This window comes from Herpailurus yagouaroundi, unplaced genomic scaffold (assembly GCF_014898765.1).
Source record: "Herpailurus yagouaroundi ecotype Mexico unplaced genomic scaffold, PumYag 67690, whole genome shotgun sequence".
Taxonomy (NCBI): Eukaryota; Metazoa; Chordata; class Mammalia; order Carnivora; family Felidae; genus Herpailurus; species Herpailurus yagouaroundi.
Window position 1 is genome coordinate 1019762 of NW_024420490.1, and position 19712 is coordinate 1039473.

The 19712-nt window shown below is 38.4% G+C and overlaps 1 protein-coding gene across 2 annotated transcripts in view; it reads left to right on the top strand.

Annotated features, from left to right (window-relative positions):
* MOSPD2 (motile sperm domain containing 2) overlaps positions 1 to 19712 on the top strand; it is a 53919-nt gene that overhangs the window by 19813 nt on the left and 14394 nt on the right. For both annotated transcript variants that reach the window (XM_040468316.1, XM_040468315.1), the window contains exons 5-10: positions 922 to 1076; positions 3780 to 3840; positions 6297 to 6335; positions 15405 to 15529; positions 18786 to 18962; positions 19588 to 19700. In XM_040468316.1, coding sequence (XP_040324250.1) covers positions 922 to 1076; positions 3780 to 3840; positions 6297 to 6335; positions 15405 to 15529; positions 18786 to 18962; positions 19588 to 19700 — 670 coding nt within the window. The remainder of the gene's footprint in view (positions 1 to 921; positions 1077 to 3779; positions 3841 to 6296; positions 6336 to 15404; positions 15530 to 18785; positions 18963 to 19587; positions 19701 to 19712) is intronic.

The following is a 19712-nucleotide window of genomic DNA, read 5'->3' on the forward strand; positions in this document are numbered from 1 at the left end:
GACCACCCCTGCTGTCCCGGTGACCCCCCTGTTACCCCTCTCCCTCCCCCCCTCCCCCACCCCCGCCCCCGCCCTGACCCTAAATCCAGCTTGGTTGGTGCCAAGGCTGGGACTTGGCAAGAACATCAGAGCCGCACCCTGAGCACTTGGCTTGCTTGCCCTCTATGCGGCATGCAGTCTGGTCCAGTTTTAACAGTATTCTAGCATTTCCCTCCTTTGGCTGGCAGTCCTTCCTTCCCTGTCTTCATTCCTCATTCCTGTCATTCCGCTGTCCTTTCCACATGCGTCCCGTACTTCATTCCTTGCTTGGCGTCTTTTACTTTACAGCAATACAGTCCCCTTGGGTGATCTCAAGTACCTTGCCTCTCCACGAGGAGTGGTGACCCCACACCGTCCCCGGGCCCCAGCTACCTTAGCATTTCGTTGGGAGCCCTTTCAGCCCAGCCCTTGTCTCCTTAGCGCCTCTTCCCAGCACTCGCCACAGCCTGTCCCAGCCACAGTGCTCTGAGTGGTTTGCGGCTCCCAGCCCTGACTGGACTCCAGCCTCTGTCTAAGCTGCTGCTCCGCATGGAAGGTCTTTTCTAGTGCTCCAGAGAACCACTGGCTTGCTTTTTGGTTAAGCAAGGTGAAGAGTACTTTTAGGTTATTACCAAATATTGTTTGTTGTATTTTCTCTTCCCCTTTACTTACTAGGGAAGTTTGTTTATTTCCTACGAGGGGAGAATAGTTTACATCTCTGCTCCTCCCTAAGGTTCCCAAGTGCACGCTATTTCCCGTTGAAAAGAAGGAAGTGATGTTTTTAACGTGAGAAAGAAAATTTATTGTAAATGAAGAAAAATGTCAAGGGATAGGAATGATATATGCATAAAATAATATAATGACAAATATTTTTCTTATTTATATCCCGTGTTCTGTTAAAAGTCTGGATCAGGGTGAAGTATCACATAAAAGACCATAAAACCACACTGGACAAAAAGAAGCTTATCGCATTCTGGTTGGAACGTTATGCTAAAAGAGAAAATGGGAAACCTGTAACAGTGATGTTTGACCTGTCAGAAACTGGAATAAATAGCATTGTAAGCATTTCTTTAATTCCAAAGCCTTATTTATCATTATGTTCTCCCTGCCACTCTTCCCAACCAGACATCGCTGCAAGTTTGAGCTAACCAAGTTATGTTTGGGATTTATTTTTTGCCTTCCGTATCGTGAGTGAAGTCAGACATGAAATAGGATTTGTGGAGAAATAAATTTGCTTCAGTGTTTGGCACTGAAACTGTGTACTTCCTAGGAATGCTCCTCGTCTGATACACACAATGTCAAGGTAGGACATCGAGGCTGGCAGGGTCATGAGCAGAAGTGGTAACAGTGAACTCTTCTGTCAGAATTAATATCCTACGGCACGTAACCCTGTGCCTGGCACAGAGTAATACACTCAAATAGGGAGTGAAGTAAGGTACGCTCTCTTTAATACCATCAGATTCATACGATGCTTGGCAGTTGTGAGGTGCTCACCTGACTTTTGCACATACAGCAATTGGTCACCTCGTTGGGGTTTTTGTTTGATTTGGTTAGCTTTGAAGACCCGTTTTCTTCAGGGGATTTTGCCAAGCTTAAAAAATAAGTAAAACCCACCAGTCTTTAATTGGGGTCCTTGCGTGACCTCAGCGGTAACTCCGAACCCTTCAGCGGTGATGGGGCCACCTTGGCACATTTATCATAGCTGTTGTTGTCTCTTACGTTCAAACCTTAGCTCCTTCTGGTAGCGGTGAAGGAGCATCCACACACCTCCCTGGGGCGACATTGAAACCTTTTCGAAAATCCACTTGGCAAAGTATGTTAAGAACCTTAAAGTATACATATTCGTACTCATTGCCTGGTGGTTAACTCCTGGAAATCTTTTTTTTTTTTTAATTTTTTTTCGAAGTTTATTTTTGAGAGAGAGAGAGAGACAGAGTGTGAGCTGGGGAGGGGCAGAGAGAGAGGGAGACAGAATCCAAAGCAGGCTCCGTGCTGTCAGCGAAGATCCTGATGCAGGGCTTGAACTCATGAACCATGAGATCATGATCTGAGCTGTCAGCACAGAGCCCAACACAGGGCCCAGTCTCACAAATCGTGAGATTATGACCTGAGCTGAAGTCAAGAGACAGACGCTTAACCAACTGAGGCACCCAGGTGTCCCTTAATTTAGATATTTTTATATATGACTTCCTCATGATTCACAAAGGATTTAAGTTGGCTTATAAACATGTATGCAGAATTACAAGGCAAAAAAAGCTAAAAGTTATTTGTTAGAGTTGGGCCACTAATCGGGCTTCAGTCTTTCAGTGGCCTGCCTGAAAGAAATGGAATCGTTTAAAATTATTCAGTGGCCACACTTTAAAACCAGTGTCTTAGGAGAAGTGTATTCATTCCTGATACTTGAACTAGAAAGAAAAGTATTTCTTGGATCCCCAAAGGGAGGACATTTTACAAGATAATAAACAGTCCTTGAAGACATCCTCACAGAATGCAGAGCACCAGGTTTCATGGAGCTTTTTAATGTAGCACCCACTAATATACTTCACCAGTGGCATCCCATCGAATCCACTTGAATTAGCAGTAACTTGGGATTTTATACGCAACGCTATCCATTTAAAAGATGAAAGCAAGAATCTTAGATAAAGACTTTTGGCAGAGTCTCTGGGGGCCACAGATCATATACAGGTAACCAAATTTTTATATAACTCGTTATTTCGAGATATTTCTTTGACTCTTAAATACAAATTATTTACCTCGGTGCACAATGGATATAATGACTAGTTATAAAGTTACCATTATATACTAGGGTTTATTCCATAATGAATACTGAAGATAGTTAAAGGTGCTTACTTTTCAGTTTGCTGAAGTTAAAGATACTCTAACTCACATGCTAGGAATGACTTTATAGACTCATCTATGGGACAGCTCACCTTTCAGTAACTGATGGATTTAAATTTGCAGAGTTATCTTTCATTCTACAGCCCTTCTAAGATGGCCAGTCAGGATTAGTAAATCAGCTTGCAGCCAGGGAATGACACGGAATGAAACGATCCATGTGAATAGTAACCCTCATAACCAAATTTCATGTTGGCTGTGTTCGGTGCAGGAGAAGCAACAGACAATTATGTTCATAAAGTTTTCCAGGGATTGGAGTCCATGAACAACACTCGAATGTAAACTAAAAAATTCTGCCTCTGGGTCTCTAAATAAGAGGAAAGAAGTTAGCAGTGAAGTACATACAGCACACCAGTATGATCAGATTAGCTGTTGTGTAAGAGATTGATAAAACGTATTTTACTAAAGCTATTACAAGGTGTAGAAATTAGGTGTAAAAAGCAAATATACCAGAATTGATAGGTTATATGTATTATCATTGCAAGTAGTAAAGTTGTAAACGGTATGCTCGTTTCAGTAATTCTTTAACTGTTCAACAGATTTTTAGAATTTCTCTGTAGGGATTGCTTTCGATCTGCTTTATAATGCCATGTTACCTTAGCCTGCATATCTCACTAGTTGGAAATAACATGAATGATGTTTAAGTGTCTGAATTCTTTCACTGGATATTAGGACTGATTATTATAAGTAGCTTAATGACTTAAAACCTTAACCTCTGAGAATATATTTATATATGAGCTTATTTTTTACACAATTTAATAATTGTCTCATTTGTATTTAATAGTTTATCACCTTTGGAAGTGTGCAATTTAAAGCTCCCTAATGTGGATAGTCTTAAAGCTTTAAATGTATAATCTGTGTTTTAGGACATGGACTTTGTGCGCTTTATCATCAACTGCTTTAAGGTTTATTACCCTAAATACCTCTGTAAGTAACTAACTCCTTTATAAAAATATAATGTATAGAAACTATAGACAGTGACTGAGATTGCTTTATGTTACTATAGACTTTAATACCTGAAGTTTTATATTCTGATGAAGAACTTAAATGTGTGCATAGAAGTTTAAGTGCGTATCCTAGTAGATATAAAGGAAATTTTTCATAATCATTGTCCTTTACAGTTTTAAGAATTTAAATTCGAAACTGTATATACTGCATCCTGTAACACACACACATACATGGGGACATAAAACATACCTTTATTTCCAAGATTTCCCATTTTTATTCATCTTTCAATGAAAAACTCATTTAAAATGATATTTATTATATGGAACTTCTTACATGCAAGAAACAGATAAACAATACTGAGAAATAAAGTATATGTGTGATAAGCAGTACTCATGCATAAAATACACTGTATTACTAATTGCTGTTTAAAAACTATCATTAAGAAAACAGTAGACTACATTTTAATTTAGAATTTGTTTTTGTGATTCTTGCATTAATTACCTGAATGAAGAACACGTAAATCTTAGGTACCCATTTTGATTCATTGATTTCTTGGATTTATATGGTGGTTTGCCTCTGGAGAAATGAAGACACTATCCCACATAAATAGTCATATCTATGTATTTTTTAAATGTTTACTTATTTATTTTGAGAGAGAGGGCACGTGTGTGTGTGAGAGCAGGGAAGGGGGAGAGAGAGAGAGAAGGAGAGTGAGAATCCCAAGCAGGCTCCTCGCTGTCAGCACAGAGCCAGACGTAGGGCTCAAACTCACCAACCATGAGGTCATGACTTGAGCCGAAACCAAGAGTCTGATGCTTCTGACTGAGCCACCCAGGCGCCCCAACAGTCATATATTTGAATTCCAGTGGGCTCAAAGTAAAAAACGCAGGAGAGAGACAACAAGGATATCAGAAAATGGAAACTCACAGGTCTTCCTGGGCACACCCCTGGCAGATACCATAATTAGGGCCTTTGGGGACTCATGACTTAGGTGATACAAAAGCATAAAACCCCTAAATCATCTTACTTTGATGTGCTTTCATATTATTAATGTGAAGTAAGGAACAGACAAAAAGCATGATGGAGTTGGAGGATCATTGCCACTCCTACCCCTATGCTCTCATGTCTTCAGAGAGGGTCCTCATGAACCTTTTTAGGTAAAGAGACTATTTGGTCTGGGAAACCTGGAGGATCTGCCATTCCTTCTGAATTCTTTCTGGATCCACCACATACCCCGATTCATTTTACTGAGCAGTGCCAATCAGTGGTCAATAGGGCGTCACTACCCCATATGATTAGTTTGTTCCTCTTATGTAAAACATGAAAATAAAATATCTACTTGTTTACTGAAATATCTAAGTTTGTGAAGAGCCATTTATCAATAGTATAAATACCATTATTACCTTATAAAACACATCTAAGATTCTTTTGAGAAAACTATTAATGAATTCATGGGCCTATATAAAGATGAATTGAAACACTTCGTTCCAATTAAGTAGAGGTAATGCATGTATTTTACCTACATAATGTAATTTTGCAGACATTAAATTTTATAGAATCTTAAATTGGTTATGCTTCAAAATCTGTCATGAAATACAACCATTATTTCTTAAAATCTTAAGTCCAGATCTTTTTAGGCATATCACAGATGAAGACTGAGGTTATTAAGCTCCAGGGTACCTCTTTGAAGATACCTTGTTTCTTACATGTACTTTACTTGTCCTACATTAATATAACCATTCTCGGAGCTTCTCTGCTCAGAGAAGAATGAAATTACATTTTGATTCATTTGGAATAGAATGAATTAGGTATCAAGAATTCCCTTTGTGATTTCTGGTTCTTGTAATTGTTAATAGGGCTGTTTAGGTCTTCTAAATATGCAAATAATACTTCTGTATACTTTGGGAATTATTGGCTTCCTGGGGCTCATAATATGAAGAAAAGTATAAGTAATTTGCCTTTCTTAAAACATAATGATGCATTAAAATTGGGGTGAGGGGAAAACGTGTAAGTGGTTTTACAATGTAATCTCTAGAAAATTGTCAGAACCAATAAATTACATTGAGGTCATTCCTAAAGTTCACTGTACATCGGCACTAATATGACATACCACATCCAAAGACTCCGGTTACCCACTTATTTATTTTGTACCTTTCTGCAAACAGCAAAAGCCACAAACGAACAAAAGAACAGACTGTTTGCCAAAGGACAATGATAGCGCATTGTTGATTTCCCAAAAGCCACCCTGAGCGGGCCCCTCATCAGTGAGAAGTTAATTTGGTTTGAGCACCACTCACACGTCACCGAATCAGAACTGAGTCAACCAGCTCAGTGTTTAGTTACATTTAGATCACCAGCTTTTTCTAGTCCAGGTATAAGTGATAATACTATAGTGATACTAAATCACATTCATTGAATTTTTTTTTGTCTTTAAGCAAAAATGGTGATCTTTGATATGCCTTGGATAATGAATGGTGAGTATATTATTTATACTTCGCTAAAACGAAATGTCTGATTTCCTTTTTCCCAATGTAGCCATATTTCTGTGGTTGTTTAAAAAAAATTTATGTTGTGCTTGTTGTATGCTCTTTAAGAGGCCGGAGCTGGAACATTCAAAGACGATTCCTAAGCAAACTCAGTTAACATTCTAGCCCCAGGCTCTGGGGATACACATTAGTCTTCTCTAAAAACAGCATCAAGATGTTCAACCATTCAGGTGAAACTAGAGCCAGGAGCCTCAGTTTGTCACACACGGATGGGGTATGTCACAGAACATAGGCCTTTGCTAGGTTTTCTCATGGGTTTCGGGCATTGAGGAAGAAGGTGGGATGAATCTGAAATGCACTCCAAATTGCTATAGTCACTTAATAAGACAGTCATGATACATTTTGTGGTGAAAAAAAAATTGTTAAAGCATTGAAAAACATTCTTTACCAACTCTAATGTGATTATATAATACTGTTATAAACATCAGGGTGCATATATCCCTTTGAGTTAGCGTTTTTGTATTCTTTGGGTAAATAGTGGTGTGATTTCTGGATCACAGGGTAGTTCCATTTTTTTCTTTTTTTTCACGGGTATTTATTTTTGAGAGAGAGCAGGAGCAGGGGAGGGGCAGAGAGAGAGGGAGACACAGAATCCAAAGAAAGCTCCAGGCTCTGAGCTGTCAGCACAGAGCCCGTCGCAGGGCTCAAGCCCATGAAACATGAGATCATGACCTGAGCCGAAGTCACACGCTTAACCGACTGAGCCACCAAGGCGCCCCGGGGTAGTTCCATTTATAACTTTATGAGGAACCTCCATACTGTTTTTTTACAGTGGCTGCACCAGTTTGCATTCCCACCATCGCATAAGGGTTCCTTTTTCTCCACATCCTCACCAACACTTGCTCTTTCTTGTGTTTTTTATTTTAGCCATTCTGACAGGTATAAGGTGGTATCTCATTATCGTTTTGATTTGCATCTCCCTGATGATGAGTGATGTTGAGCATCTTTTCATGTGCCTGTTGGCCATCTGGATGTCTTCCTTGGAGAAATGGCTATTCATGTCTTCTGCCCATTTTTAATTGGATTATTTGTTTTTTGGGTGTTGAGTTTTAGAAGTTCTTTATATATGTTGGATACGAACCCGTTATTAGAGAGGTCATTTGCAAATATCTTCTCCCCATTCAGCAGATTATTTGCCTTTCAGTTTTGTTGATTGTTTCCTTTGCTGTGCAGAGCTTTTTATTTTGGTGTGGTCCCAATTGTTTAGTTTTGCTTTTATTTCCCTTGCCTTAGGGGACCTGTCTAGGAAAAAGTTGCTACAGCTGATGTCACAGAAGTTACTGCCTGTATTCTATTCTAGGATTTTTATGGTTTCAGGGCCTCACATTTAGGTCTTCAATCCATTTTAAATTTATTTTTGTGTATGGTATAAGAAGGTGGTCCTGTTTCATTGTTCTGCATGTAGCTGTCCAGTTTTCCCAACATTTCTTCAATAAACCATCTTTTTCCCATTGGATATTCTTTCCTGCTTTGTTGAAGATTAATTGACCATATAATTGTGGGTTTGTTTCTGGATTTTGTGTTCTGTTCTATTGATCAATGTGTGTGTATTTGTGCCAGTACCATACTGTTTTGATCACTACATCTTTGTAATATAACTTGAAGTCCACAATTGTGATGCCTCCACCTTTGCTTTTCTTTCTCAAGATTGCTTTGGCTTTTCAGGGTCTTTTGTTGTTCCACACAAATTTAATATTTGTTCTACTGTGAAAAATGCTGTTGGTACTTTGGTAGGGATTAGGTTAAATGTGTAGATTGCTTTGGGTAGTATAGATATTTTAACAATATTTATTCTTTTAATCCATGAGCATGGAATTTCTTTCCATTTCTTTGTGTCATCTTTCATTTCTTTCATCAGTGTTTTATAGTTTTCAGAATACAGGTCTTTGACCTCTTTGGTTAAGTTTATTCCTAAGTATCTTAATATCTTCAGTGCAGTTGTAAATGGGATTGTTTTCTTAATTTCTCTTTCTGCTGCTTCTTTATTGGTGTATAGAAATGCAACAGAATTCTCTACATTGGTTTTGTATCCTGTGACTTTAATGAATTCGTTTATCAATTCTAGCAGTTTTTTCGTGGAGTCTTTTGGGTTTTCTATATATAGTACCATGTCATCTGCAAATAGAGTTTTACTTCTCCCTTGCCAGTTTGGATGCCGTTTATTTCTTTTTGTGGTCTGATTGCTGTGGTTAGGACTTCCAGTACTATGTTGAATGAAAGTGGCTAGAGTGGACATCCTTATCTTACTCCTAACCTTAAGGGAAAGGCTCTGAGTTTTTCACCGTTGAGTATGATGTTAGCTGTGGGTTTTATATATGGTCTTCGTTATGTTAAGGTATGTTCGTTGCCTCTAAACTAACTTTGTTGAGGATTTTTAGCAATGAATGGATGTTGTACCTTGTCAAATGCTTTTTCTATCCTCTTGAAATGATCATATGGCTCTTTTATTGATATGATGTATCACGTTGATTGATTTGTGAATATAGAGCCATCCTTGCAACCCAGGCATGAATCGCACTTGATCGTGGTGAATGATTTTTTTTAAATGTATTGTTGAATTTGGTTTGCTAGTTTTTTATTGAGGATTTTTGCATCTGTGTTCATCAGTGATATTGGCCTGTAGCTCTTTTTTAGTGGTATCTTTATCTGGTTTTGGTATCAGGGTAATACTGGCCTCATTGGGTTAATTTGGAAATTTTCCTTCTTATGTTTTTTTGGAGTAGTTTAAGAATAATTATTAACTCTTCTTTAAATGTTTGGTAGAATTCACCAGTGAAGCCATCTGGTCCTGAACTTTTGTTTACTGGGAAGTTTTTGATTACTGATTCAATTTCTTTGGTGATAATCTGTCTATTCAAATTTTCTATTCCTGTTTCAGTTTTGGTAGGTTATATGTTTCTAGGAATGTTCTTCTAGGTCATCCAATTTGCTGGCATATAGTTTTTCATAATGTTCTCTTATAATTGTTTGTATTTTTGTGGTGTTTATTGTTATTTATCCTCTTTTGTTTGTGATTTTTATGTATTTGGATCCTTTCTCTTTTTTTCTTGTTAAGTCTGGCTAGAGGTTTAGCAGTTTCACTGGACTCTTCAAAGAACCAGCTTCTGGTTTCATTGATCTGTTATATTATGTTTTGGTTTTGTTTTTTAGGTTCGTTTTCATTTCTATATCATTTGTTTCTGCTCTGATCTTTGTTCTTTCTTTCCTTCTATTGGTTTTAGGCTCTCTTTGTTATTTTTCCAGCTCCTTTAGGTGTAAGGTCAGGTTTTTTATTTGTAAATTTTCTTGCCTTGAGGTGGACTTGTATTGCTATAAACTTCCCTCTTAGAACCATTTTTGCTGTGTCCCAAAGGTTTTGAATCCTTGTGTTTTCATTTTCATTTGTTTCCATGTACTTTTGTATTTCTTTGATTTCCTGGTTGACCCATTCATTGTTGAGTAACATGTTATTTAACCTGAATGTATTTGTGGTCTTTCCAAATTTTTTCTTGTGGTTGACTTCTGATTTCATAGCACTGTGGTCAGAAAAGATGCATGATAGGACTTCAATCTTCTTGAATTTGTTGAGTCTTGTTTTCTGGCCTAATATGTGATCTCTTCTGGAGAATTTTACATATGCACTCGAAAAGAATGTGTATTCTGCTGTTGTAGGATGGAATGTTCTGAATGTGTCTGTTAAATCCATTTGGTCCAGTGTATTACTCAAAGCCATTGTTTCTGTGTTCATTTTCTGTGTACATGATTTGCCCATTAATATAAGTGGGATGTTAAAATCCTCTACTATTATATTATTATGTTAGTTCCATTATGTTTCTTATTAACTGTTTTATGTACTTGGGAGCTTCATGCTGGGTGCATAAATATTTACAATTGTTATTTCTTCTTCTTGGGTTATCCCCTTTATGATTATATAATGCCCTTCTTCATCTCTTGTTACAGTCTTTGTTTTAAAGTCTAGTTTGTCCAGTATAAGTATTGCTACTCCAGATTTCTTTTGACATCCACTTGCATGACAAATGTGTTTCTCCATCCCCTCACTTTGAATCTGCAGGGGTCTTTAGGTCTAAAACGAGTCTCTTGTAGGCAGCATATAGATGGGTCTTGTTTATTCATTGTCACCCTGTGTCTTTTGATTGGAGCATTTAGTCCATTTACATTCAATGAAATTATTCATAGTTATGTATTTATTGCCGTTTTATTACTTGTTTCGTGGTTGTTCTTGCAGATTTTCTCTGATCCTTTCTTGTCTTTCTTTCATGATTTGCTGGTTTTCTTTAGTGGTATATATGGATTTCTTTCTCTTTATTGTTTCCATATTTATTAGTGGTTTTTGATTTGTAGTTCCCATTATGTTTAAATATGACCTCTTCTGCACATAGCAGCCTTTATTCAGTTGATGGTCATTTAAGTTTGAACCCATTCTTTCCTCCTCTACTCCCCCTCTTTTGGGTATATGTTGCCATATTTTACATCCTTTTATTTTATGAGCTCATTGACTGATTTTCTACAGAAATACTCATTTTTACTGCTTTCGTGTTTCCTACCTTTATACTGTCACTTTCGATCTCTTCTTTCCACTTGGAGTCCCCTTAATATTTCTTGCAGGGCTCGCTCGGTTAGTGGTCATGAACTCCTTTAGTTTTTGTTTGTGTGGGAAACTCTTTATTTCTCCTTCTATTCTGAATGATAACCTTGCTGGATAGATTATTCTTGGCTGCAGGTTTTTCTCATTCAGCACTTTGAATGTATCATATCACCCGTTTCTGGCTTAGAAAGTTTCTGCCGAAAAAGCCACTGATACCTTTATGGGGTTTTCTTTGTATGTAACTATATTCTTTTGTCTTGCTGCTTTTAATATTCTTTCTTTATCAGCATATTTCCCATTTTAATTACAATATGTCTTGGTGTGGGTCTGCTTTTGTTAATTTTTTTTGGGGGGGGGGTTCTCTGTGCCACCTGGATCTGGATATCTGTTTCCCTCCCCAGATTAGGGAAGTTTTCAGCTATTATTTCTTCACATAAATTCTCTGCCCCCTTTCCTCTTTCTTCTTCCGGGATTCCTATAATATAAGTATTATTATGTTTGATGGAGTCACTGAGTTCCCTAAGTCTATTCTCATTTTGCGTAGTTCTTTTTTTTTTCTCTTTTGTTCATCTTGACTGTTTTCCATTACTCCAACTTCTAGGTCACGAATTGGTTCCTCTGCTTCCTCCAGCCTGCTGCTGTTCATTTCCATCAAGTGTGTTTCTCACTTCATTTATTGAGCCCTTTATCTCTGCTTTGTTATTCCTTATCTCTGTGTTAATGGTCTCACTGATGCCTTCCACTCTTTTCTCAAGTCCAGTGAGTATCCTTGCGATCAGTGCTTTAAATTCTCCATCAGGCACGTTACTTATATCTGTTTCACTTAGATCTCTGGCCATAGCCGTGGCCTTGTCCTGTTCTCTGTCTTCTTATTTTGGCCAAGTCTCGGTGCCTGTTTCTGTGTGTTAGGAAAGGCAGCTCCGTCTCCTGTCCTTGAGGGTGATGGCTTTATGAAGAAGAGGCCCCGTGGTGCCCTGCTGTCTAAGTGTCCCGGGCCCGGTGCTCCTGGGACTGTCTCCAGTGTGTGCTCTGTGTGCTCTGCTGTTGTGTCCTGGCTGCTTTATCCTCAGGCCAGTCATTTGCAGAGACTCTCTTTGCCTGCTGTGGGCAGTTTTTGGTATCTGGCCTGAATGTGGCACATTTAAACTAGGTATGTTCTGGTCTGCTTGTGAAATGAGACCTGTTGCTGCCACTAGCAGATCCGAGGCCTCACAAAACTCCTGGGTCAGGAGACACCATGTTGGCAGGGCTTTGGGCCGGTCCTCTAGGGAAAGGGTCCTGCTGACCCGGGACTTAGGCAAGCATGACTCGGAAGGATGGTTCTTCTAAAGCGCAGCGATGTGGAGGAGGTTGGTGTAAGCAAATTAAGTAGCAAGTGTCAGCACTGCACTGCTTCCTACAGGTGGCCCTGGGCTTCCGCTGGGGCAGGGCAATAAAATGATACTTAGCAGTTTCTTTGTTCCAGAAGGGATCTCTTCATGAATGCTGCCCCTCGGAAACATGCTCCTAGATGAGCGAATAACCTTTGCACTCTGTGCCCCAGGCGCTCTTCAGATCACTTTTTCCTCGCTGTATGTCCATGGCCTGTTTGCCCTGCCTTCTCTCCACGAAGAGCCCCAGTGTCCTCTGAGCTCTCCCAGAGCCAAGCATGCTGACCTTTAAAACTCCAGGCTTTAAGCCCCACTGGTTGTGAGAACTCACAAAATTCAGGCCCTCTCACTTTCCAAGTCAGTTGCTGTACATGTTTGTTTTCCCCATGTGCTCCCCTGTGTGCTGGTCTGTCTGCCTCTCTGTCGCGAACACGCACTCTCTCTCTCTAACCTGCCCTTCTCCATGACTGAGGTTCTCTTCCCACTGAAGCAGCCGTGATCCATTTCTCTCCCAAGCCAGGTCTCCCTACATTCTACCTTCTTCGATGTGGCTTCTTCTCTACCTTTAGTTGCAGTTTGTTCTGCCAGCCTTCAGATCCATTGATGGGGCATTTAGGATGATTTGGTAGTTATCTAGTTGTGTCTGTGGGATGAGGCGAGCCTACGGTGCTCCTACTCTGCCACTGTCTCCCAAGATCTCTCTCAAGAAAGAATAGTCTTTGTAATAAATGATACTGGGACAACCGACTATCCACATTCACAAGAATGAAGTTGGACCTCTACCTCCCTTCACATACAAAAATTAGTTCAAAATGGATGATCAGAGACCTAAATATAAGAATTAGAACTGTAAACCTTGGAACCATAGGAATAAATCTTTGTGGCCTTGCATTAGGCAGTGGTTGCTTAGATATGACACCAAAAAAAGCACAAGCAACAAAAGAAAAGAATAGATACATTGGACTTCATTAAAATTTCAAATTTTGTGCTTCAAACGACACCAGCCAAAACGTGAAAAGACAGCTCTCAGAATGGAAGAAAATATTTACAAATCGTGCATCTGATAAGGGACTTATGTCTAGAATATATAAATAGCTTTTACAACACTGCAATAAAAAGACAAATGGCCCCATTAAAAAGGGCAAAAGATTTAAATAGACATTTCTCCAAAGATAGGCAAATGGGCAATAAACACATAAAAAGATGCTCAACATCATTAGTCATGAGAGAACTACAAGTCAAAACCAAATGAGATACTAATTCACACCAGCTCGGATGGCTGTGATCGAAAAGACGTGTTGAGGATGTGGAGACATTGGAACCCTCATACATTACTGGTGAGAATGTAAAATGATGGGGCCACTCTGGAAAGCAGTTTGGCGACTCCTCAAAAAGTTAAACATAGAAGTACCATATAATTAAGCAGTTCCATCCCTAGGTACGTTCCCAAAAGAATTGAAAGCATGTGTCTACACAAAAGCTTGCACACAGATCTTCATAGCACTATTCTTCATGATAGTCAAGTGGAAAGTACTCAAATGTTTATCTGTTGATGAATGGATAAACAAATGTTGTAGATCCATAAAACGGAAAATTATTCGGCCATAAAAAGGAATTACGTACTGATACATGCTACATCACAGAGGAACCTTGAACACATGCTGCGTGAACAAAGCCAGTTAGAAAAACCACGTGTTGTATGATTCCATTTATGTGCAATATCCACAACAGGCCAATCCAGAAAGTAGATCAGTGGTTGCCCAGGAATGGGAGAGGGAGGGTAAAGAGAGATTGTTTATAGATAGGGGTTTCTTTTTGGTGTTACAAACACATTCTAAAATTAGATAGTGGGGGGTGTGTGCCTGGCTGGCTCAGTCGTTTGAGCATCTTACTCTCTTTCGGGTCAGGTCATGATCGCAGGATCATGGGATCCAGCCCCACGGCAGGCTCTGCGCTGAGTGCAGAGCCTGCTTAAGACTCTCTCTCTGTCTCCCCCTCTGTTCCTCTCTCCCATTCGTGTGCGTGCTCTCTCTCTCTCTCTCTCTCCCTCTGTCTAAAATAAATAAAATTAGGTAGTGGGGATGGTTATAAAACTATCTAAATACACCAAAAACCATCGAAGTGCATACTTGAAAGGGGTGAATTTTATGGTATGCGAATTATTATCTCAATAAAGCTATTATAAAAAAATCAGATTTAGCATTTTAGTTAATTCAAGTAACCTAGCTTCAAACACGTCATCTCACAGACTTTTTAAATCGAAATTAAGGAAAATGTAAATATTACATAAAATTTAAGCATAATTAGCCAAACTAAAAATGCAGTTTCCTGAACCAGGATTTAATTTTTATCATACTGTTTGATTTCCTGATGTTTTTTCATTGATGCTTTTGCAAACTTAATGCAGGATTCCTCTCTTAATTTGTTTAAAATGTGTTTCGAATGTCAGAATGGAAACAAGGTTTAAAAAAACTAAATCTAAATTAGAATGGCATGAAAGAACAAGATTGTAATTACTAAACAGTTGTGTTTAATAACGATTTATTCTTGCAGATTCCGTGAGTTCCTCACGATTAAATAAGCTGCAGGGCTTGGGAGAAAGGCAGAGATGTTTAGGGGTGGGATGGAAGTCTGAGTGTAGCTCAAACCCATAAATAAGGAGAGCCACTTCTTTCTCTTCTTGACTTCCCATTTGAGGAGGTCTTTCAGGTTGGGCGTTGATCAGAAGTGTAAGGAAAAATGACTCTCTCCATACTCTTGCATAGTTATCCCTCAAATCACAGTACTATTTGATTCCGTGTCTGGGAGTCTTCGCGGTTGGGATCATTGACAGATTTGTAGAGAGGCCAAAACTCTGTTAAGTTTCTTGGTGCACATCAAGGTGACTCAGTCTTCCTGACTCTTCCTGGAACATTTGGAACCCACAAAGATACCTGTTGACAGAGTTTAGCCCAAACTGATATCAGAAGACTTGCATTAGCACATACAGTAAATTAATTGAGAAAGACAATGGATTTAATGAAGTGACTGTTTTTTCCTCAGCTGCTTTCAAAATTGTGAAATCCTGGCTTGGACCAGAAGCAGTGAGTTTGTTGAAGTTTGCAAGTAAAAATGAAGTCCAAGACTATGTCAGTGTAGAATACCTGCCTCCCCACATGGGTGGAACTGTAAGTATAGTGCTTAAAGTATGTTTCTAAAATAAGACTGGATCGGGGCACATGAAGCCGTGTTCTTGCCTTAAGGGACAAGAAGCATCAGTATCTTAACGTGCAAAGAAAGGTCATAGATACTCCAGAATAGCACCATGATAGACATGTTTATGTAAGTTTTTGAGTTGTTAAATTTTAATTTTGAGTAGGTTATATATTTACATGGTTCTAGACTGAAAAGTATTCAGTATTCAATACGAATATTCAGACACAGGTATTCAGTAAAAAGGCTTTCTACTGCTATCCCAATCACTCTCTTCTCCCCAGTTCCATCTCTTATACTTGTTTCCAGGAACCCGTATTGCCTACATAAGCAATACAGTATATATGTAACACACACAAGCAAATAGAGATGTAATTCTTCCTCCCTCTCATCGCTTTTAAACAAGTAGTGTATTTTTACGCCCTTAGGCCTCCTACTTTTTTCTTTACAACATGTCTTAGAGATCATTCCACATCAATATGAAAAGCTGTTTTACTCTTATTTATGGCTACATAGTATTCCTGTGTCTAGAGATGAACCGTGAGTTACTGAATTTTTTTTTCACGTGTCTCAGTTCGCTTCCAGTTGTTTACTGTTTAACAGTCTTTTTAATTTCAAAGATAATATATATTATCACCTTTCTTTGAAATGGTATTAGTACTTAAAAACAAGAGACCGGGGATAACTAGGTATGTGTTAAATTTTTCCCACTACACGATAATGAAACGTACTGTGTATTGTGTACTTATAAACTATGGAACCTATGGATTTGGTATGCTTTGGGTTAACCTGATAAAATTTCATTTGTTTGATTTTTACAATCTACTTCAGATACTGCCTACTTGGCAAAACTGGATTCAACCAGAATCAAGTGATTGGGAAGATGAAAAGTTTTGCTGTGTCCTTTAGACTTCTTTGGTTAGAAAAACTTGAACCAGTATTTTTAATTTGAAATTTGCTACTTTCCTATTTTGAAGCTTTATATTTTACATTTTAACCTAGAAAAACACAGTATGGTTCATTTCACGTACTACCTTTAGTTAAACTAGATATTTGATTTGTTTTTAATAATCTGTCCCTAGAATTGTTATATCTTAAAATTAATAGCATCTAGGGGCGACTGGGTGGCTTAGTCGGTTAGGCGTCTGACTCTTGATTTCGGCTCAGGTCATGATCTCATGGGTTCGTGAGTTCGAGCCCTGCATCGGGCTCTGGGCTGACAGTGAGGAGCCTGCTTGGGATTCATATTCCCTCCCTCCCTCTCTGTCTGTCTGTCTCTTTCTCTCTCTCAAAAAAACTTTAAAATTTATAGCCTCTAGTAAAAATTATTATTTTTTTACATTTATTTATTTTTGATAGAGACAAAGCACAAGTGAGTGAGGGACAGAGAGAGAGGGAGACACAGAATCTGAAGCAGGCTCCAGGCTCTGAGCTGTCAGCACAGAGCCCGAGGCGGGGCTCAAACCCACAAACCGCGAGATGATGACCTGAACCGAAGTCCAACGCTCAACCGACTGAGCCACCCAGGCGCCCCTACTAAAAATTATTTTTACTTTTAGGAGTAGAAAAGGTTATCTCCCTTCTCTGTCGTTAATGGTATATTTTTTTAGGACTGCTCAGAATTATAGTAGGACTAATATTCTTTCACATAATTTTTTCCCCAAAAGTAATACTTACACATGATTTTTTTTAAAGCAAACAATACTGAAGATTGAAAACTACAGCAGTATAGTGCCAAGCATGTGTCCCTCCCCAGGTGACTGCCCACTGCCACTCTCCAGAGGCCACCGTTGTGTCCACGTTTTCTCTCCTAGAAATATTCTGTCCATTTTATTTTTTTACATAACAGTCACGTACCGTATGTTGTTTCACTGGTTTTCCCACTTCATCTCTTGTTAGTTTATGCCATATTGATTCATAGAGGTCTACCTGATTTTTTCAACCATTGCAGAATATTCCATTGTGTGGATTTAACATAATGTAGTTAATCAGTTCTCTTTGGAAGGACTGTTAGTTGTTTTCTAATCTTGCCATTATTAGGAGTGCTACAGTGAATATCCTTGTAAATATCTTGGTACATGGATTCAACAGTGTAAGTAGAAGGTGAGCTCCAGTTTCCCTCTAAAGAGATTGTGCTCATCTCCCAGTAACATGTGGCAATGCTTGAACCACACCCTTGCCAGTAGCACATACTCTCATTTTTGTAACCTTTGACAATCTCAGGTGAAAAATATTCTAGTGTGGTTTGAATTTGCATTTCTATTATTGTAAGTGATGTCAAGCATTTTTTAATGATTTAAAAGGTAGTCTGTTCTTTATGAATTCTGTGTCATTCCTTTTTTTAAAATTCTGTTATCACTCTTCTTGATTTGTATATATGAACAAAAGCTGTCTTGTTTCTGATACATGTGATACATATTTTTCTAGTTGTGGCTTTAAAAAAAACTTTTTTACGGGTTTTTTTTCGGGAGGGGGAGTTGATTGTTGGGTTTTGTTTTCTGTCATTCAGAAATGTTTCATGTTAGTGTGCTCTTTTTATCAGCATTTTTATACCTGCTGGGTTCTGTGTTGGTGCTATGATTAGAAAGGTCTTCACTACTTAGGTTTTGTGTTTTGTTTCATGTTTTTTTTTTTTAATGTATTTGTTTTAAGTAGGCTCCATACCCAATATGGGGCTTGAACTCACAACCCTGAGATCAAGAGTTACAGGCTCTACTGACTGAACGAGCCAGGTGACCCTGTTTATTTTTTTTTTTAATCCTTCTTTGTGTTTTTCTGGAGCTTATGCTGTTGTTGTTTTAAGCTTATATGGTTTTTTAAAATTACACTTTCAGAGCACCTGGCTGACTCCATTGGAAGAGTAGGTGACTCTTGATCTCAATGTCATGGTTTCGAACCCCATGTTGGGTGTAGAGCTTACTAAAAAAATAATAAACATTAAAAAAATACATACTTTCAAGTTTTTATTCCTCCGAAATTCTTTTTGGCACAAAGAATGAGCTCAAGATCCAACTTGGTTTTTTTACAGATGGCTAATCAGTTGCCCACACCACTTGTTGCCCTTTCCCCTTGTGTTTTGAAATGCTTCCTTTTAAAAAAAAATTCACTATCTAATTAAGTCTGTTTTTTTGTGTTGGTTTGCTTGTTGGCCCGGAGAGTGGATTTTTAACTCGAGAGAATTATTTGTCTGCCCACCTCTCAGCAGGCTGTTATACGATTCCTTTCTCTTAGGATCCTTTCAAGTATAGCTACCCACCGCTAGTAGATGATGATTTCCAGACACCATTGTGTGAAAATGGACCTATTGCCAGTGAAGATGAAGCTTCAAGTAAAGAAGATCTAGAGAGTGATGGCAAAGAAACCTTGGAAACAATTTCCAGTGAAGAACAAACAGCTCTTCTAAAAAAGGTAATCTTAACAATAGAATGAATTTGAGTCAAAAGCTGTGGCCTGTCCGCCGTTCTGCAACTAGCTAGCTATGTGATTTTGGGTAATTCATTTAACTTCCTGTCCTTCAACATTTTGTCTGTGGAAAGAAAGAGGAAGGAGGTCACTGGCTAACCAGAAGTGTCATTATGGTGTATGACAAAGCCGATTTCATGCATTGGTATAAAAATTGGCAATATGCACTTAGGAATTGTGTTATCAAAACTATTTTTTATCGGATAAAAGTAGTTTAAAGCCTTTTATCTACTTCCTCTATTTCAGTTTTGGAAGGAGCACTTAGTTATCTTTTTATGAGTCATCAGGGGCTTGATAGAGGGATAAGTGTTATAATTTAGAACAGATTTAAAGACCCTAAGGGAAAGCCCATGTTACATTTTCTGTAGTGACTTATCTGTCGTAGGCATCCAAGCATATGTTAATGGTCATGTTAATATATGTCAAATACGTAATTTAGGTGTAATAAGCTTATGTTAAAGATTATAATTTGGATTGAATCACTGTGTTTACTTTTTCACCTAATGAACTGCCCAGCTGTCAGTATGAAACTAAATTTATCTTTCTTTCTTCATATTTTTTTGGCCTTTAGATTAACGTTACCGAACATACTTCCAAAGCAGAGGAAAATGAAAAGGTTGATTCCAAAATGAAAGCTTTCAAAAAACCATTGAGTGTGTTTAAAGGGCCCTTACTACACATCAGGTAATCATAGTT